The sequence below is a fragment of the Vitis vinifera genome, chromosome 18 (genome assembly GCF_030704535.1).
Source record: "Vitis vinifera cultivar Pinot Noir 40024 chromosome 18, ASM3070453v1".
Lineage (NCBI taxonomy): Eukaryota > Viridiplantae > Streptophyta > Magnoliopsida > Vitales > Vitaceae > Vitis > Vitis vinifera.
In genome coordinates this window covers 10,698,186-10,715,498 of record NC_081822.1, presented here as the reverse complement: position 1 = coordinate 10,715,498, position 17,313 = coordinate 10,698,186, and the positions used below count along the sequence as shown (strand labels likewise).

Genomic DNA, 17,313 nt, shown 5'->3' with positions numbered 1-17,313 from the left:
TTAGCACCGCTTTGTTATAAAATTTTCAAAATACAACTTTTTAATTTAAGATAAAATCAAAATAAATTAACAATTATCAATTCTAATGAATTTTTTTTATCAAAATTTTAAACTATAATTTTAAAACATTGTTCATCTTCATCTATTGTCAATTAATTTTGAGAAATAAATATTTGATTATGAAATCTGAATCAATTTTATTACACTTCTTTCACGATGTTAAGGGTCAAGTTGATCGGTCAGCTCATGAGGTTAAAGGACAATAACCCTTGATGAAATTTCTTTTATATAATAATTGATGAATTTGACCCTATTATATATTTATCATTTTTATAGTTAGAGTTTTGTTTTAGAGAGTGCAACGACAATCGAGAAGTATTTTTCAAAAGTTTTACCATTATAACTCTTTTTATTTTTTTATTAGTGGATTATTGTGTATTGTATTGATGCACTTTGTGGACATAAGAATCACATTTATTGTTGAATCATATTTTTTTTTTCTTTTATTTTTTGTTCATATGTGTACGATTTTGTTAATAATCAAAATTCAGAATTTAGTACTCTTTTTAAAATAAAAATTTAATGAATTAATCAATAGAACATGTATTCGAAAATAGATTTATGAATCAAAAGATAAACCATATAAAAAATAAATGTTAACTTATAAAAATTCTAATTTTTTTTATACAACAAAGCACAATTAGAAGTCCAAATCACCATCTAATTACCATTTTTCTTATAATTTAATAATTAATCATTATAATTTTTTACTAGTGTAATAAATTATGATATCGGGGATCTAGAAACGTGTTATTCCTTTTTATGAAATCATCAGTTCTTGAATTAAAATAAGAGGAAATATAATAATAAGATACTTTATCAAATATATTTAATAATTTAAATTAAATCATATTAAATGGGGTACATCGTCTTCCCAGTCGACATATGCGGCCTCAGCCAATGAAAATTGAAATGGGAGGGAAGCTTGGACCAAGATTCGTCTTATCAAATTGTTACCTACCAGAGACTTTTAGGTAGAGCTGTTTCATTGATGGCTTCCCTCTGAGCTTCTCTCATCACGTAAAAACCGGGTGCCCAACAATCACCCGTTGTCCCAAGTCCCAACCCAACTTACCAGGCTTGTCACATATTTTCTTCTTTCGCGTGACCCGGTGAGCGTCCTCCGAGTCAAAATAGTTGAATGAAAAGACAACAAAAGGTCCTTATTTGGTGATTTTGGAACTTTTTCCCTTTTTCTTTATTTGTTCAAGTCGAGAGGCTCAGACATTGAATGTATAGTTGGGGTTGGGTATTGACCACTGGCCACTGGCCACCATACAGCGCAGGGTTACCAAACCAATGCGCGTGTGAGGGAAGTCTTAAATGTTGATGGTATATGCATATGATGGAAGAAGACAAACAATGAACACCGAGGTACAACCCAGAGTGGTCCTGCAATTTATTTTTTAATTTTTTTAATTTTTTTTATTAATGCTATAGTCCATGAGAAACATGGCCTCATTTATAATGAATATACTCTCATCATTCCCGTTCTCCGAATGTTATATTTTACAACTTGATGCCAATGCCCACAAATCATACCCACAAACAACAAATTTAACTGTCAGGCTCAGCTTTACACCACTCGTTTTTCCCTCACACAATAATTTAAATCGTCCCATCCAATCATATCTTGGACTATTAATAAGAACTCTAATACTAATGCCACTCTCTATGTCACACTTTCAATTTCCTTCAAAAATAAAAAATCACCTCACAATAAAAAGCTGTGAAGTAATGATTTTCACAAAATCAGAAGAAAAATGTAATCGAAAACAATTAATAGGAATGTAGAAGAGGAGCGCTAAATTGAAGAGACAGGTAATCAATGAGTAGACCCATCTGTAATTTTTGTTTAAAGGACTAAATCAGAATTTGTTAGTAATTAGTAGAGGAGGAAGCGAGGATTGATAATTTGATATAACATTTCCTTTTCAAAATGATGAGGTGTAATAATTTGGGGGAAGGGCAAGGCTATAGGTGTGCTGGCGGCTAAAGGAGGGAAGGGGTGGCAAAAGAACAACCGAGGGGAACGTGAAGACCAGCGGATATGATGAGAACGCTACCCCTACATGTCAAGATCTCCATCTGACGGTTGAGTCCAACTGCGTTCTCATCAGCCCACCTTTTCTCGACTCTCCTCACTCCAACTGTCCAAAACACACCATCTTTTATCATTTTGGCGAACGCTTGAGGTGCTGATTGCAGATTAGGGATGAGTTTCAGGGACGAGAACGAGGATGGGAGGGATTTGCGGAAGCCATTTCTTCACACTGGAAGCTGGTACAGAATGGGGTCGAGGCAATCTAGTATGATGGGGTCGTCTCAGGTGATTCGGGACAGCTCCGTCTCCGTCGTCGCTTGTGTTCTCATCGTCGCCTTGGGTCCTATTCAGTTCGGTTTCACTGTATGTTTCTTCTTGCTTCATTCTCTCGTTTGATTGCGTAGAAATCGGAATATGAGCTAATCGGAACTTGCTTTCCTTTGATCTTCCCACTGTTTTCCCGGCAGCCAAACGGAGCCTGTTTTATTGGGCTTTTCTTTTCTACTTTGTATATCTGTTTATGGATTGATTTTCTTGTATCTTCGCAGTCTGGTTATTCTTCGCCTACGCAATCCGCCATCACCAAGGATCTCGGACTAACGGTCTCGGAGGTGTGAATCTCTGGCGCTTTAATTCCGTTTGGATTTGTTTCAATTTAGTGCGTAACTGACTTTCTTGGATCAGTACTCTCTATTTGGTTCTTTATCAAATGTGGGCGCCATGGTTGGGGCAATAGCCTCCGGTCAGATTTCTGAATATATTGGGCGAAAAGGGGTAGGATGAAATCATTCATCGTTTTTCCTTACTAACGGCTAGTGTTTCGCTTTCAATAACCGACTTTTGTTTTTTTTTCCTTTTTCTTTGATAAACTGAAGTCATTGATGATTGCTGCAATTCCTAATATAATCGGATGGCTCACAATATCATTTGCTAAAGTGAGTTCTTGTGATTTATCTGTTTTATATTCCCATTTTGGGTGTTCATAAAAAATCTCTGTGAACCTCTCTTTTGTTCCTCATTCTTGTTGTTTTACTTAGGATTATTCATTCCTGTACATGGGAAGGTTGTTGGAAGGATTTGGTGTGGGAATAATCTCTTACACGGTACATTTGAGATTTTATTGGCTGCTCCAGTTTGGATATTTGTGTAAAAAGAATCTCAAATGCTATTCAATCCAATCTTTTGTTCATTACTTTGTAGGTACCTGTGTACATAGCTGAAATATCACCTCAGAACTTGAGAGGAGGCTTGGGTTCAGTGAACCAGGTTACTGTGTTTAATGGCTTTTTTGTTTTTGGCTTAAATGGTGGTGTTGTATTCAAAAGACTAGCTTCAGATTTTATTCATGACAGCCTAATTTCCTTTTGTTTTTGTTGTGTAGCTCTCTGTCACCATTGGAATATTGCTGGCTTACTTGCTTGGACTTTTTCTCAATTGGAGATTACTAGCAGTTTTGGGTAATCCTCCAAAACAATCCATTTTACTGTCTTCCATCACTTGGATGATTAAAAATTTTCTGTTATCTTATTGACCATAAATGTAACACTTGTTCAAGTAAATGCACAACAATATTTTCTGTTATCAAAATGTCTTGGCGAGTGATGGTCTCATGAGAGATGCTTTATACATATAGAGCTTGCTTCTGGCGGATTTCTGTTTAGATTCATGGACAACAATATTCAGGAAGGATGATGTTTTCTATTTGGAGGAGGAAAACTATTTATCTCTGTAGGGGGTCAAAACTTGTTTATGTTGTATATTAGATTTTTCCAAGAAAAAAAATGTTGAAAGTTAGTTAGTGACAATAAATTTTTTAACCCAGGTTTCTTGTGCCAAACGATCATTGTCTTCAAAACTTGTTCCAGCTCAAACTTGGTTGCACTTTGTTTGACTATAATTCAAGAAGGCAGCAATCTGAAGTTGGTGTTCTACTTGTTTGAACTCATACTTTGATTTTAAAAAGTTAAATAAGGCACAATCATTTTATTTCAGGTTTATATAATACTTGATCAATTTATTATATTTTTTCTCTAGTTCTATTAGTTGTATTTTCTTAAATTGGTCAAGTTAGGCACATAATTGTGCAATGCATTGATAATTTAACTGGAAGTTTGACTTTTCAGGTGCCCATGGGGCCCCTGGAGTAAATAACTCTTTTTCATTTTTTGGTTTTCAAGATAACCCTTCACATCTTAACACCATTCTTGTATGAATTTCTTTGATTCATGATGATAGCATTTTTCAAAACATTTTATGATCTTGGTTAGAAAGGTGCAGCAGCATGTATGAAATTTTGAGTTGACTCTTCCTCCCCTAGCCCCCTGACATCTAATTTCCATGTGATTGAATAAAAGATGCAAAATATATGAAAAAAGCACCGGTAAATTGATGGAACCTTGCAACATTTTTGTTTTGCAGGAATATTGCCTTGCACAATTTTGATACCTGGCCTATTTTTTATCCCAGAATCTCCTCGGTGGCTTGTAAGCTTCATGTGGTATATTTTCTCTATTGATAGGGGTCAGTATATTGATACAGTTTTTGAGTCATTCTTTCTTGAAACAGGCAAAGATGGGTATGACAGAAGATTTTGAAGCTTCTTTGCAAGTTCTTCGGGGGTTTGATACTGATATTACTTTTGAAGTGAATGAAATCAAGGTAATAATCATTGATCTAAGTACTCCTTTTTTGTAATTAAGCTTTATGGTTCATTTCTTCAACATAAACTATTTTATGCTAGAAAAATGATTAGTGATGGTTTTGCATTTCATCTCTTTCTAAAACTATGGGCTCACAATAATTTTGTTTGTATTTGCATTGTTAAGAGGGCTGTTGCATCAACGAGCAGAAGAACAACAATCCGATTTGCAGAACTCAAACAAAGAAGATATTGGTATCCTTTAATGGTACTAATTATTGTTTGGAAGTTCTAGGTTTCATTCATGCATGGTGTGGTTTGAGTCTTGAAAGTATTAGATGTCATGATCTGATTATTTGTGGTCTCAGCCTTGGCAGTGTTATGAATCACAATCTTATTGTTTTTTACCTTCATATCCTGTAGGTGGGAATTGGGTTACTTATTCTGCAACAGCTCAGTGGAATCAATGGTGTTCTATTCTATTCCACTACCATTTTTGAATCTGCTGGTAAGCATAAACTGATGTCCTAATCTTACAGTTTTAGGCGTAGTGCACCAGCATCGTGGAGTTATGATTATCACTTTATTTTCCGAGTTTCTTTTGACTGGCTGGAAGTGTGCATAATACCTCCATCATACTGAAACGTTTTCCTTTTTTTTTTTTTTGCTCTCTTGTAACCTTTTTAATTGGTTGGATCATCTGAAATTTGATATGAACCTCAAGAAATTGTCGGTGGCACCAAGCAATTGCATTTTTGTAAATAACGTTTTTCTTTATTTATATTTATATTGTTTTGTGGTCTATTATTGAAAAACCTCATTTTATCCTAAAGTAGCCCATGACCTCTTAATTATTGTGTTTAATATGTTTTTCTTCATGCCAATAATTTATGTTGGTTTACCTAGATAAGTATTATATATTTTTCTCATGTATTTTAACCTATTACTTGCAATCACTTATTAAATCATTCATACTGAAAGAAAAAGTCAGTCATACTAGCTGAATGTATGTGTGAATTGAGTTGTAATTTTTGCTTCAAATGCAAACAGGGGTTTCATCAAGTAATTTGGCTACATGTTTAGTTGGGGTTATTCAGGTACAATTGAAGAATAACTTTCAGAATGTTTTGTTTAGTGCAAATTGTATAGTCATGTTGCAGGAGAGAAGTTTAGTTCATCTAACACAGATCCTTGTGCTATGTAGGTTATTGCCACAGGAATTACTACATGGTTGCTGGACAAAGCTGGACGTCGGCTTCTACTTATTGTGAGTTAGCGCAAAATGAGCTCTATTTAGGTACTAGGGAATGATGTCCTTAAACTGAAAGAAATGGAATGGTTATGACATTCTGTTGCAGATCTCCTCCTCTGTAATGACCATTAGCCTCCTAGTAGTTGCAGTGTCATTCTTCTTAAAGGTAATAATACAATATGGGATTTTGTTGACCAACATTTTTGCAGAAAATTATGAATAATGGGACAAAGGTGTATTCCACCTCTTTATAGAGTGATATCTAACGTCATTTGCACTGTTTTAACCAATGCTAGGATGCTGTATCAAAGGATTCAAGCTTATATAGCATAATGAGTATCTTGGCAGTAGTTGGAGTTGTGGTATGTTTTTATTCATAAATTGTTATGTGGTGATTCTCCTTGAAATCTTTTGTAGCTAAATTTTTCTTGAATGTCTTAACCAACTCTTTTTCAGGCTATGGTAGTTGGCTTCTCTCTGGGAATGGGACCCATTCCTTGGGTTATAATGTCTGAGGTACCTTCATTTAATAACTCCTTAACATCAAATTCTGCCAGTGAATTTGCTTGCTCTTGTCAATCCTGCTGAATGGGTGGCCAAATACCATGAATTTTATGTTCAATCTCTTCCCCTACAATGTGTGTGTATATTAATTCATGTTTGTTGTGACTGCTGATTCCATGTTTCATTTACTGCATCCTCAAGTAGCTTGGGGATTCCTAGTGCCTGCCACCTATTAAGGAGTGACACTCTTGGATATCTCCCTTTTGTGCACCATAGGTTTTGGAATAGTCGAAGCATCTTCAAACTTGAATATGCATTTGATCATGGAGCATATGGTTTGGCTTGTATGGGGCATGGAACAGTGACACATTTTGATCATTAAATATATTTCTGTAATAACATTTTATTGTGCATAACTATTGCGATTTAAGGGCATGGATCATGTGTAATATGAGTTTGATGTTGCAGATTCTTCCAATCAATATAAAGGGCCTTGCAGGGAGTGTTGCAACCCTTTCCAACTGGTTCTTTTCCTTTGTGGTTACCATGACTGCAAACTTGCTCTTGACTTGGAGCAGTGGAGGTCTGTCTGTCTGTCTGTCTCTCTCACACACACACACACAATATGCCCCATGCAATTACATGGTGGAATAACAGTTTGTTTGCATAAAGAACATGTTGGCATCAGAAAATACCCTTTATTTGTTCCCAACTAATTGGCCTTGTCTTGCTGCCTCCTTCAACAGGAACCTTCACCATTTACATGGTTGTGAGTGTTTTCACAGTTGTGTTTGCGGCCATTTGGGTCCCTGAAACGAAGGGCAGAGCTCTGGAAGAAATTCAGTTTTCTTTTAGATAGTCTCTTTATTTTCCCTTTTTGCTTTGAGTTCGTGATATGCAGTTCCCGTTTTGCTCCGACCCTGAAGATACCGAGCAAATTCAGGTGTATTTTTTGGCTTGGCATAAAAGCAGGCGTCCTGTTCCAACCGAAACTTTGTTCATCATCGTGTTGTATTGCTACGTCGCTCCATGATAAATTTTTATTAATTTGTTCTTTTTGTCTCTGAAAATTTATCTCGTTATTTCATTAAATTAATTAGTAATTTGTACCAGCAAACTTCGTTCAGACATGGAATGGATTCCAAGTTGGGAAATTGCTCTTAAAAACATTTTTAAAAAAAAATTAATTTGAGAAACACCTTTGATATGCGGGCTTCAGAGGCCGATGTTGAGATGAAGGATCGGGAAAGATTTATGTCCTTCCTTTTTCCTATACTTTTGAGACCATCTATCCCCGTCGTGGGAGTTTAATCTTTATCGTCTTTAGATGTATTAGCTGTAAAACTATTCCTTTCAGCAGTGTCCAATTAACTCGCTCGTTCCGTTTTTTTTCCACCAAAACTCATTTGAAAATCTTAAGTCCTACCTAAGCTCAAAGGTTTTTGCGTGGCATGTTATAGGTGAAAAGACCTCACTAAGCTCCGAGTTTTAATTGATGCATTATGTGTACGAGAAAATTGGCAATTGATGCTTACCCGGCTAGATTGGGTCCTTCTAAGGAGCATTTGTGATATGTAATCTATTTATTTTAAAGGCTTAGGAAGTAAATGTAAAGCAATAATTTTTTGGCAACTTATGTCTCATGTTGATTTAGATTAGGGATGGGTTCAAATACATACGAGACTTTGAATCCGTTTGGTAGTAATTTTAAGAAATATTTTTAACATTTTTAATATTTAAATTTTTTTATTATTTAAGTGTTAAAAGGGTTAAAAATGTTTCATAAAATAACTGTGAAACATACTCTTAATATACTTTTATATCTTTTTTTGGGCTTGAACAACTTTGATGGCAATTATCTTACTATAATTCAACTTAATCAGAACTTGGTGTGTAATTAAAGTGTTAAAAGAGCAAATCGTGGAGGAAAAATTATGCCTTCTTTTAGATGTACTGTTCCCTAGGCCAAATAGAACCACATTTCTTTCCTTTATTTTTGGATGACATACAAAAGATGTATTTTATCTATCATTTTGATGAAAGTCTTGTGTATTATATATTTTAAATTATTATTCAATGAATTTTTGTTTTTGATAAAAAAAAAACCTTTGATTGAAAACAATTCTTTTCTAAAGAATGTGTTTTTTAAATAAGTTGTTTTTATAAAGTATTTTATGAAATAATTAAAATTTAACAAAAAATCTTATATTATAGATAAGTAAACACATTAAGAAGAAGTCACAAAAATTGCTTTTCATTTTAAATTTTCAAATAGAATTTTATTTTTAATAACAAATAAAATTATTTTTAAAAAATATTATCAATTTCTTTTTTATAATTATTTAGAAATAAAAACTTTGAGCACAAGTTTAAAAATCTATGGAAGAGTCTTTGAGGTAACATTGAATTTAAAATTAATTGATTAAAAGGGATGAAATAATCCCAAGTTTGTGAATCTAATATTTTCTCGTGTTTTTACTTAAAAGGGTAATCCAATTTTGATATAAACACAATTTGCTATTTCAAATATTTACTTATTTTTATAGAAAAAGAATGAGTAAATTTTTATTAAGACGAGCCAAGAAAAAATTATGATAGGTTAAATTTTTAAAATTAAATTTTCTCCCTTTTTAATCAAATAACCCTTAAATTTAGTATATCAGTGTTTTCTTAAAATGGTCTCACTTAAAGATAGACCTGAATGCTGCATGGGATGCCTCCAAACTATTAGTCCTTTATCCAGGTGTGGTTTGATGATGATGGGATTGTACCATTTAGGTTGAGCATAAGTCCAAAAATCTATGGAGGACCCTATGAGTTGGCATCGTATTTAGTACATCATTGTTTTCTTATAATGGGTCTCACGACTCTCAGGTAAAAGACAGACCTGAATGTTGTATCGGATGCCTCCAAAATATGAGTCCTTTATCCAGGTGTGGTTGTATGATGATGGGATTGTATTATTTAGGTGGCGTCGGCGCATTACCGGCAGTTGTGCTCATCGCATCTGACGCAACCTTAGCAAGCAAGGCCGAATATGAGTCCAAAACGACCTGAATCCATTTTCATCCGGTCTAAAGAAAATTTAAACCGCGCTCCATCCTGTCTAAATGAAATTAAACCTTGTGAGACGAGACAAAATATAACAATATTTGAACCCAACTAGACTATACAAAAATTTCCAAAAACCTGTCTTTAATCCGTTTATCTTACTTTCAAGATTATTACTATTGCTATGTGGATTTCCAGTTAAGAAATGCCAATCCAATATCATTCAACCAATCATCTGAATATGACTCAGTTTTACACGTTTCTGCTTATTCTTAAAGCACTAAAATATTCATGACTTGATTTTAAATTTTCACAGATTTCCCATAACCACACCAGTTTAATTTTATTTTATTTAAAAAAAAAATTATATTTCTCCTAATAATTCTGGATTTTGAATAAGGTATTTTCTTTGGGTCGTGTAATGATAATTCAGTAACAGATGGTTCAAACCTAGAAATGAATTTCAGGCTCAACTGAATGGACCCGCAACTACTCTTCACGCCTACTAGTAAAATGGATGCTTTTCCTTGTGTTTCTCAACTCCTGGTTGGCATTCAAAACCATCCATCAACCAGTCAAACTCCTCCGAATTCAAACCTAAAACTCATTCCACCCAAATCACAGTGTTGGAGTGTCCATATAATAGTAGAAAAAAATGATAGAATCTAATGATTTTTTTTTTTCTGCATAAAATAATATACTGTATTGCAGCCTTCATAATTTGGCATGCACATAAAAAATTCCGCCCATCATTTGATGAACCCTTTGAAGAGGTCATATAAAATCCAACAATTGATGTTGCAGTTGAAAGAGAGTGCCAAAAGCTTATCTATTACATTGACAAAGTACGATATTGCATTCAGCATCATCTATCTATTCTAAATTGTTTTCATCCATTTGACAATGATAACTTTTCTAGCTTTTTCTACACATATAAAAAACGGCAAGCAAGTGAGAGGAAATCTAATCGGCTCAATGACTGGTCAGTACAATAGCTTTATTCATTTGGTTTCATCTTCCATGTGACTAGACTAGACGGTGGCACAGGGTTTGGTTTCTTTGTTCAACCAATGGAAATGTTAAGTATGGTCACTGGCACCCTAGAGCACATATTATAATGAAAAAAAGAAGATAAAAAAAGATGGAATTATATTTGTCATTGAAGTTCTTTTGAGTTCCGCCTGATAGTTCAGTATGAGCTAGAATTATTGTTGTTATCATTGCTATTATTTTTACACATGGAATCAAATCTAAAACCTTGGTATATCCCATCTCAACCTCTTATGTGAGCAAGTTAGGTTTCTGCACTGTCATTCAAATACATGGTAAAAGCTAGAACAAGGAAGAGCATTAGATTTCTTTTGAAACGGCATGTTCAATGGTCGAAATATTTTCTAACCAACCTAAGAATGAGGGAAGTCAGCTGGGCTTAAAATCCTCAATTGGGAGATGGAAGTTCATGTCTTGCTTCAACAGGAAATGTTTGAGGGGTATCATCAACAAATTACTCTGAATGTGGGATTAAAATAACTTAGCCTTGTGCAACTACAAATTTAAGAAACTTACCAAGGTGAGGACCACAATGGAAATGTCTTCACTGAGACCCAAATATAACCATGAAACCATTCACTTCAAAATGCCTTTCAGGCGATGAACAAACTCCAATTCATTTGAACTTTATATCATCCTATTGGAAAACAAACTCGATCTTAGCTCTGAATTTGTCAAGATTTCGGTTCCCTGCCTTTTTTTTCTTCCTTGCAAAAAGCAATCATTTGACTTCACAGAAGATGCCACAGAAGGTTTTAACTCCTCCAGCATAGGGTGGAGTACTTTAGGTAACTCCATCTAAAAAAGGAACCAAATTAAACAGACACCAAATGCAATCCAGCCCTGGGGCACATACACATTGAGAAGCTCAACGTCAAAGACATTCATATTGCATATGTAGTTTAAGAGACCATTAACACCTATTTGGTTTCTCCTACATTTAACAGGGTCCCACAAGATGTTTTGTGGAATAAGAGAGAGGAGTTAGAAGAGCAGTGTCAGTGGTTAGCAAAGGAGTAACTGTGTAGCTCATCTTGTGGACCAAAAACCACAATCTCTGAGCAACTAAATTTGATATCTAACCATCATGCAGGTAGATCCAAATAACTTTCAGGTTTGACAATAAGGGGAGCTTGATGCATACTTAATTAAGCAAGATGACATTAGCACAGGGTTGAAAAATTGGGCGGCAGAATAAAATCTTCTGTGAAATTTTGAAGCCTCTTAAACATAGTATTATCTAGTCCATTTACAGGAATCTAGGTTTTGTAAGGTGAAATCTAAATGGGGAGAATGCACAAATAGTGAGATTTAACTTTTTAACGCTTTAATCATTTGAGAATCTAAGGCCATTGATAAAGTCCTTTATATTCCTGTTTCTTCATCATCGTTAGTCTAAATTAACAATGGGAAAATAACCTTATAGTAGATGGATTAAGAGCGTGAACAGATTATCTTTTCCCTTTTGACAGTTAACTGAGAAATCCCATAATAAGGTGCAATGTGATCAAACTAGGGAATGATAATCAAATTATACATAAGCAACAAAATATTTCTGCTTGGTCTTTAGTCCCACAGCCATGTTTTCCCGCTTAATGGGAAATTCAAAGGAGTTCAACAAACATGAGTTCACAAAATGAAGCCACACTCTCAGATGGTTATAACATAAAATCAAATTTAAATAATTGTCAGACAATGTTGGCTCTAGAAAGCAAACTGATTGTCACACAAAGGCACATGCACTCCCAATAGCATGCTGAAGAAGAGGAGACTCATAAAGCATGCTCAAATTTAATACAAAAACAAGGGCATCAATTTGAAAAGTAGTGGAAAATTGTAGATATGGTTTAAGATTACCAATTCAAGAAAATCATAGTACTTTGGACATGCAAGCTGTTAGCGGAAGCTTCAATGTTAAGTGTAAATAGAATAACATAAAGATGAAGTCATTCACATAAAGATATACAAGGTTTTAAAATGATTTGGCAAACTGTGCCGACAGCCATGGATGATAGAATACCATTCTATTTTATCATAGAGAGTATGACAAGAGTATAAAAAAAAAAAAAACAGATACAACAATTGAGCTGTAAAACATTTTATATTTCTTGACTTCTTGTATCTACACCCTGAACTATTAACCCTCATTCCACCACTAGGTTTCTTCCACTCTTCCTCACAGCTCTACCTACTTGGTATATGCTTTTTATATCTATCTATATCTCATAACTTTTTGCACTAATGACCTATAATAGTTATAGAAAGCTTTTTAATAACTTTCTTTATCCCATGAGGTTATCTGTTTTCCAAGGAAATGCCAATATATAACATTTTATACAATATTTTTTACCAGAAGGAATATGCAAAGTAGTAATTTGAGATACTATCCAACATAAGTGGTAAGCAGAAAACAGGGAAGAGAAGACCTACACTATAACTTCATTGATCACATAGAAAGTGTAAATAAACTACAATAACAAAAGTAAGAAAAGAGTAATCCCTGAATGATGAGTCCAACAAAATGTTACCGAGCTAGGTGACTACTTTCACTGGATACTTGTCAATGCAATCTTCCCAAGGGCCATTCCGAGAGGGCTGCACATGCCGGAGTGCCTCCCACACAGCACTGTTACATTTGAAACCGCTCCCAAAAGCAATCTGCCAGACACGATTACCCTTTCGCATCCTCCCCTTAGCCTCAGTATAGGCCAACTCATACCAGATAGAGCTTGATGAAGTGTTTCCAAAACGGTGAAGAGTCATCCGAGATGCCTCCACATGTTCTGGTAGCAATTGCAGATTCTTCTCCAGCTCATCAATAACAGCCCTTCCTCCAGCATGTATGCAGAAATGGTTGAATGCCAGCTTGAAATCTGGTATATAAGGCTTAGCATTTGATTTCAAAAGCTTCTTAACCAGAAGAGTTGCAAAGAAGAGCAGCTGCTCACTAATTGGGAGTACAAGAGGACCCAGTGTAGTTATATTGGTCTTAAGCGCCCCTCCTGCAATTGCCATGAGATCTTTTGACAGTGAAACACCCGTCTTCCCTACATCATCCTGCTTCTGGTAAACACAGCTAAATGCCTTATCATCAGCTCCACGATGTGTCCTCACGACATGAACAAGCCTGTACTTGGCCCGCCTCCTGTCCCTAGACCTATTAGAAAGTAAAATGGCAGCACCTCCAACCCGAAACAAACAATTGGGTATCAACATGGACCTGTCATTCCCAAAATACCAATTTTGAGTGATGTTCTCAGTGCTGACAACAACAGCATAAGTATTCCTATGAACTTGCAACAAGTCACTAGCGAGATCAATTGCAATGACTCCAGCACTACATCCCATACCCCCTAGATTAAAACTCCTAATATTACCCCTCAATTTGTACTTATTCACAATCATGGCAGAGAGGGAAGGCGTGGGATTAAACAAACTACAGTTCACAACAAGAATGCCGATGTCCTTAGGCTTAATACAAGTATCAGAAAACAGAGCATCCAAAGCACCAAACATGACCTGCTCAGCCTCCTCTCGGGCCGCCGACATCGAGGGGCGCGGGGGGAGGTAGTGCATTGCTTGAGGCACATAAGTCTCTTCCCCGAGGCCAGAGCGCTCCAAGATCTTGCGCTGGAACTCGAGCGTCGACTCGGTGAAGTCGCCGGTGAGTTTGGAGTGGTCCATGAACTGATGGAATCGGACTTGGAGGTGATCGGGAGGCCGGTAGCAGGCGTAATCGACGAGGAAAACGGGACGAGGACGTCTCGTGATGTAGACGGTTGTTGCGGAGACTAGAATAGCGGAGCATATGATGACACTCACTAGATTGTACTGGAGATGAAGCCATAGGTGGCGTAGATCGTCAGGGTTGGTTTGGGAGGCCTGGATCAAGATTCCGATCATAAGAGGCACCAAACATAGGGTCAGAAGGTTAGAGACCAGGTAGTGGTAACCTAATTTTACGTACTTTAGGTTGACGCTCTGTAGGAAATCCGGCAATCTCCGACTGCAATGGATCTGAACCCCCACCGCAGCTCCACCGCCGGGAATCTCCGTGTCCATGGCAGTGGAGCGGTGGTTTCAACTTTCAGGTGTGGACGCCTATGTATAGTACAAGTGTCCGGAGTGAGTGGGTTTCGGATAACGAGATCAGATTTCTTGCCGACTAATTAACCATCTGGGAGGAAGGACATTTGATGGGCGCGACAATTTAGAGAGATTGGGCGTACGTGTACCAACTTCAATAGTCCTATTTGGGCTGTACTTAAAAATACAAGACTGGACGTGTCAGTACGGATTTGGGCCACGGAGCTGCCCCTGTCCAATTATTCTAATCATGAATGGCAATAGCCCACCTCTGGCTGTGGCTTCTCTCCTGTACCCTCCTCATTCTTGTGCAGAGGGTACTCGTATTTGATGTCTCCCGCATTTGTAGCATATGAGGTCCTTCTTTTGTTTGTCATTGCGTAATGACTCCGTCTTGCCATAGGGCTTCGGGGTTCCTTACTTTGTTTTTCTCAAATTTGATGAGTTTTTTGAACTTCTTACCATAAGTGCAAGTTCATCTTTCTTACTATGCTCTTCTTTTTCATTATCATTTGTCAAAGTTTTAAGAATAATGTTTTACTTTTTCAATCTATGATGAGTTGTGAATGACCCTATGAGCACTTTAAGAGGGAGTTTGACGAAATCCTTAGCTACTTGGTCAAACATTTGAGGTATGTCTCATAGCTTTGTATGGTCACAACCTTCAAATTCCACATTCAACGTTCACTTCAATGTAACAGTTTTTCTAACCTTTATTGTGGTTGAGAAGGTTCGGAACTAAAAAACACAACTTTTTCAATGGTAATAAAAAATGAGTTTGCTCATTTTTCATCTGTTTTAGAATATATAGGAAAAGGATATCAACAAACCTAACATTTAAATGTTAGTAGTGATTGATAACTAAACAATTTATGAGAAGATAAATAATATTCAAGTGAACTTGACATGGGTGGAACTAGAAGAAATATAGGAACTAACGAATCAAAGGGTGAAAGAGTAAGCACAAATTAAGTGACTTAAAAGTGAGAATAATACAAGGTAATCTTGTTATAGTTGTTTGTAAGGAAATCAAACTCTTCATTGCAAGGAAAAACTTGAACATGGATCTTCTTATCAACTTGATAGAGGAATCTTAAGATGTCCTCTAAGCTAGGCATCATTGTGAACATAAACAAAGAAAAGAATAAAAAAACTTCAAAGAGAAACTAGGCAATGGAGGATATCCTATGAAGGTGATAAGCATATAGTAAAACTTGTAAGAGACAAATGAAGTTTTTTCTTCCACCAAATGCCTTTCAAAATTCTCAATCCAAAACAAAAAGAGAATTAATTGTAATGATATAAGAACATAATCATCTTTGAAATTCAAAAAACTTTGAAATGTCATTCCCATCAATTTCCTTCACATTAATTGTTGATTGATACCACCATTAAATAACATGACACTTGTTTGAAAGAGAAGGAAGAAAAAAAAAAACTAAACGACAGATTTTAGAAATTCACATATCCTGTAAAAGACAAAGGAGACTTTTTCTTCCACCGAAGGCCTTTGAAAATTCTCAATCCAAAACAAAAAGATAATTGAATGTAATGATAAAAGAACACAATCATCTTTGAAATTAAAAAAACTTTGAAATGTCATGCCCATTGATCTCCTTCACATTAATTGTTGATTGATACCATCATCAAATAGCATGACACTTGTTTGAAAGAAAAGGCAAAAAAAACAAAAACAAAAAAATACTAGGCGATAAGTTTTAAAAGCTCACATATTCTATGAAAACCATGAGCATTGTGTAAAACCCTCTAAAAGACAAAATGTTTTTTCCTCTATCAAAGGCCTCTTAAAAGTCCTAGTTCAAATGGTAATTATTGATACCAGGTCAACTGAGGATGGATTCCTTCTTTAAATGTGGCAGTGAAAGTTTCCATTATGGTGTCGAAATTTAGGCTTTTTGCTTCTTTGTATAGATGTTTGGATGGGTTGTCCGGACACACTATCTGAAGCCCAAGTCAGACTTTGGGAATGAATAGAAACCCTAAGAGAAAGAGAGAGCTCATAGTGTCCTTCCTTTGTGTGTTGTTTTAGTAGGGTTTTTATAGTGTTCAAAGGTGGAGGGCACAATAGTGTTATGTTGTCCCTTGACTCAACGCCGTAATGATGACTGTGCAGTAGCGACAGGGCAATCATCACAATTGCAAGGTGGCTGGCGGCCACGTCAGACGACACGTCATAATGCAACTGTCGTCCCTTTAATCTCGTTGACGGTCTAGGACTGGATAGGCCAGTCCACTGATGTAGACGTAAGGATGGAAAGAATCTCATCAGTCATTCCAATGTCATATTGTTAGGGATATATGGTCCATTTGGTGGCGCATATGGTTCGGACAAGATGTTTTCGGATGCCTTGAAGGTTGCTTGAGCAGTGGTGAAAGAAGTGACACGTGGTCGAAGTGGGGTGATGCCATGTGGACAGACACATGGAAGCACTCGTGGGTGGACACGTGAGATATGGCCCCCACAGTAATAATGATAAAGGAACATAGTCATCTTTCAAATCTAAAAATTCTAAAATGTCCTACGCAACAATCTCCTTCACATTAATTGTTGATTGATACCATTGTCAAATAGCATAACATTAATTCAAATTTCATAATAATAATTAT

The 17,313-nt window shown here is 35.9% G+C and overlaps 2 protein-coding genes across 2 annotated transcripts; one reads left to right on the top strand and one right to left on the bottom strand.

Moving 5' to 3' along the window:
- Positions 1-1,877: 1,877 nt before the first annotated feature.
- LOC100266019 (sugar transporter ERD6-like 6) lies at positions 1,878-7,652 on the top strand. Its single transcript, XM_019216809.2, has 18 exons — positions 1,878-2,467; positions 2,653-2,715; positions 2,789-2,878; positions 2,980-3,039; positions 3,142-3,207; positions 3,305-3,370; positions 3,486-3,561; positions 4,523-4,587; positions 4,670-4,762; positions 4,930-5,010; positions 5,166-5,250; positions 5,793-5,839; positions 5,947-6,009; positions 6,101-6,160; positions 6,291-6,356; positions 6,451-6,510; positions 6,967-7,081; positions 7,245-7,652. Exons 1-18 carry the CDS (start codon positions 2,276-2,278, stop codon positions 7,355-7,357), a joined length of 1,461 nt encoding a protein of 486 aa, XP_019072354.1. The 5' UTR covers positions 1,878-2,275; the 3' UTR covers positions 7,358-7,652.
- Positions 7,653-13,014: 5,362 nt separating this feature from the next.
- Positions 13,015-14,685, bottom strand: LOC100260817 (3-ketoacyl-CoA synthase 4). The gene is made up of 2 exons (XM_059734674.1): positions 14,567-14,685; positions 13,015-14,481 (listed from the first exon to the last, which is right to left on the bottom strand). Exon 2 carries the CDS (start codon positions 14,281-14,283, stop codon positions 13,132-13,134), a length of 1,152 nt encoding a protein of 383 aa, XP_059590657.1. The 5' UTR covers positions 14,284-14,481; positions 14,567-14,685; the 3' UTR covers positions 13,015-13,131.
- Positions 14,686-17,313: the final 2,628 nt, after the last annotated feature.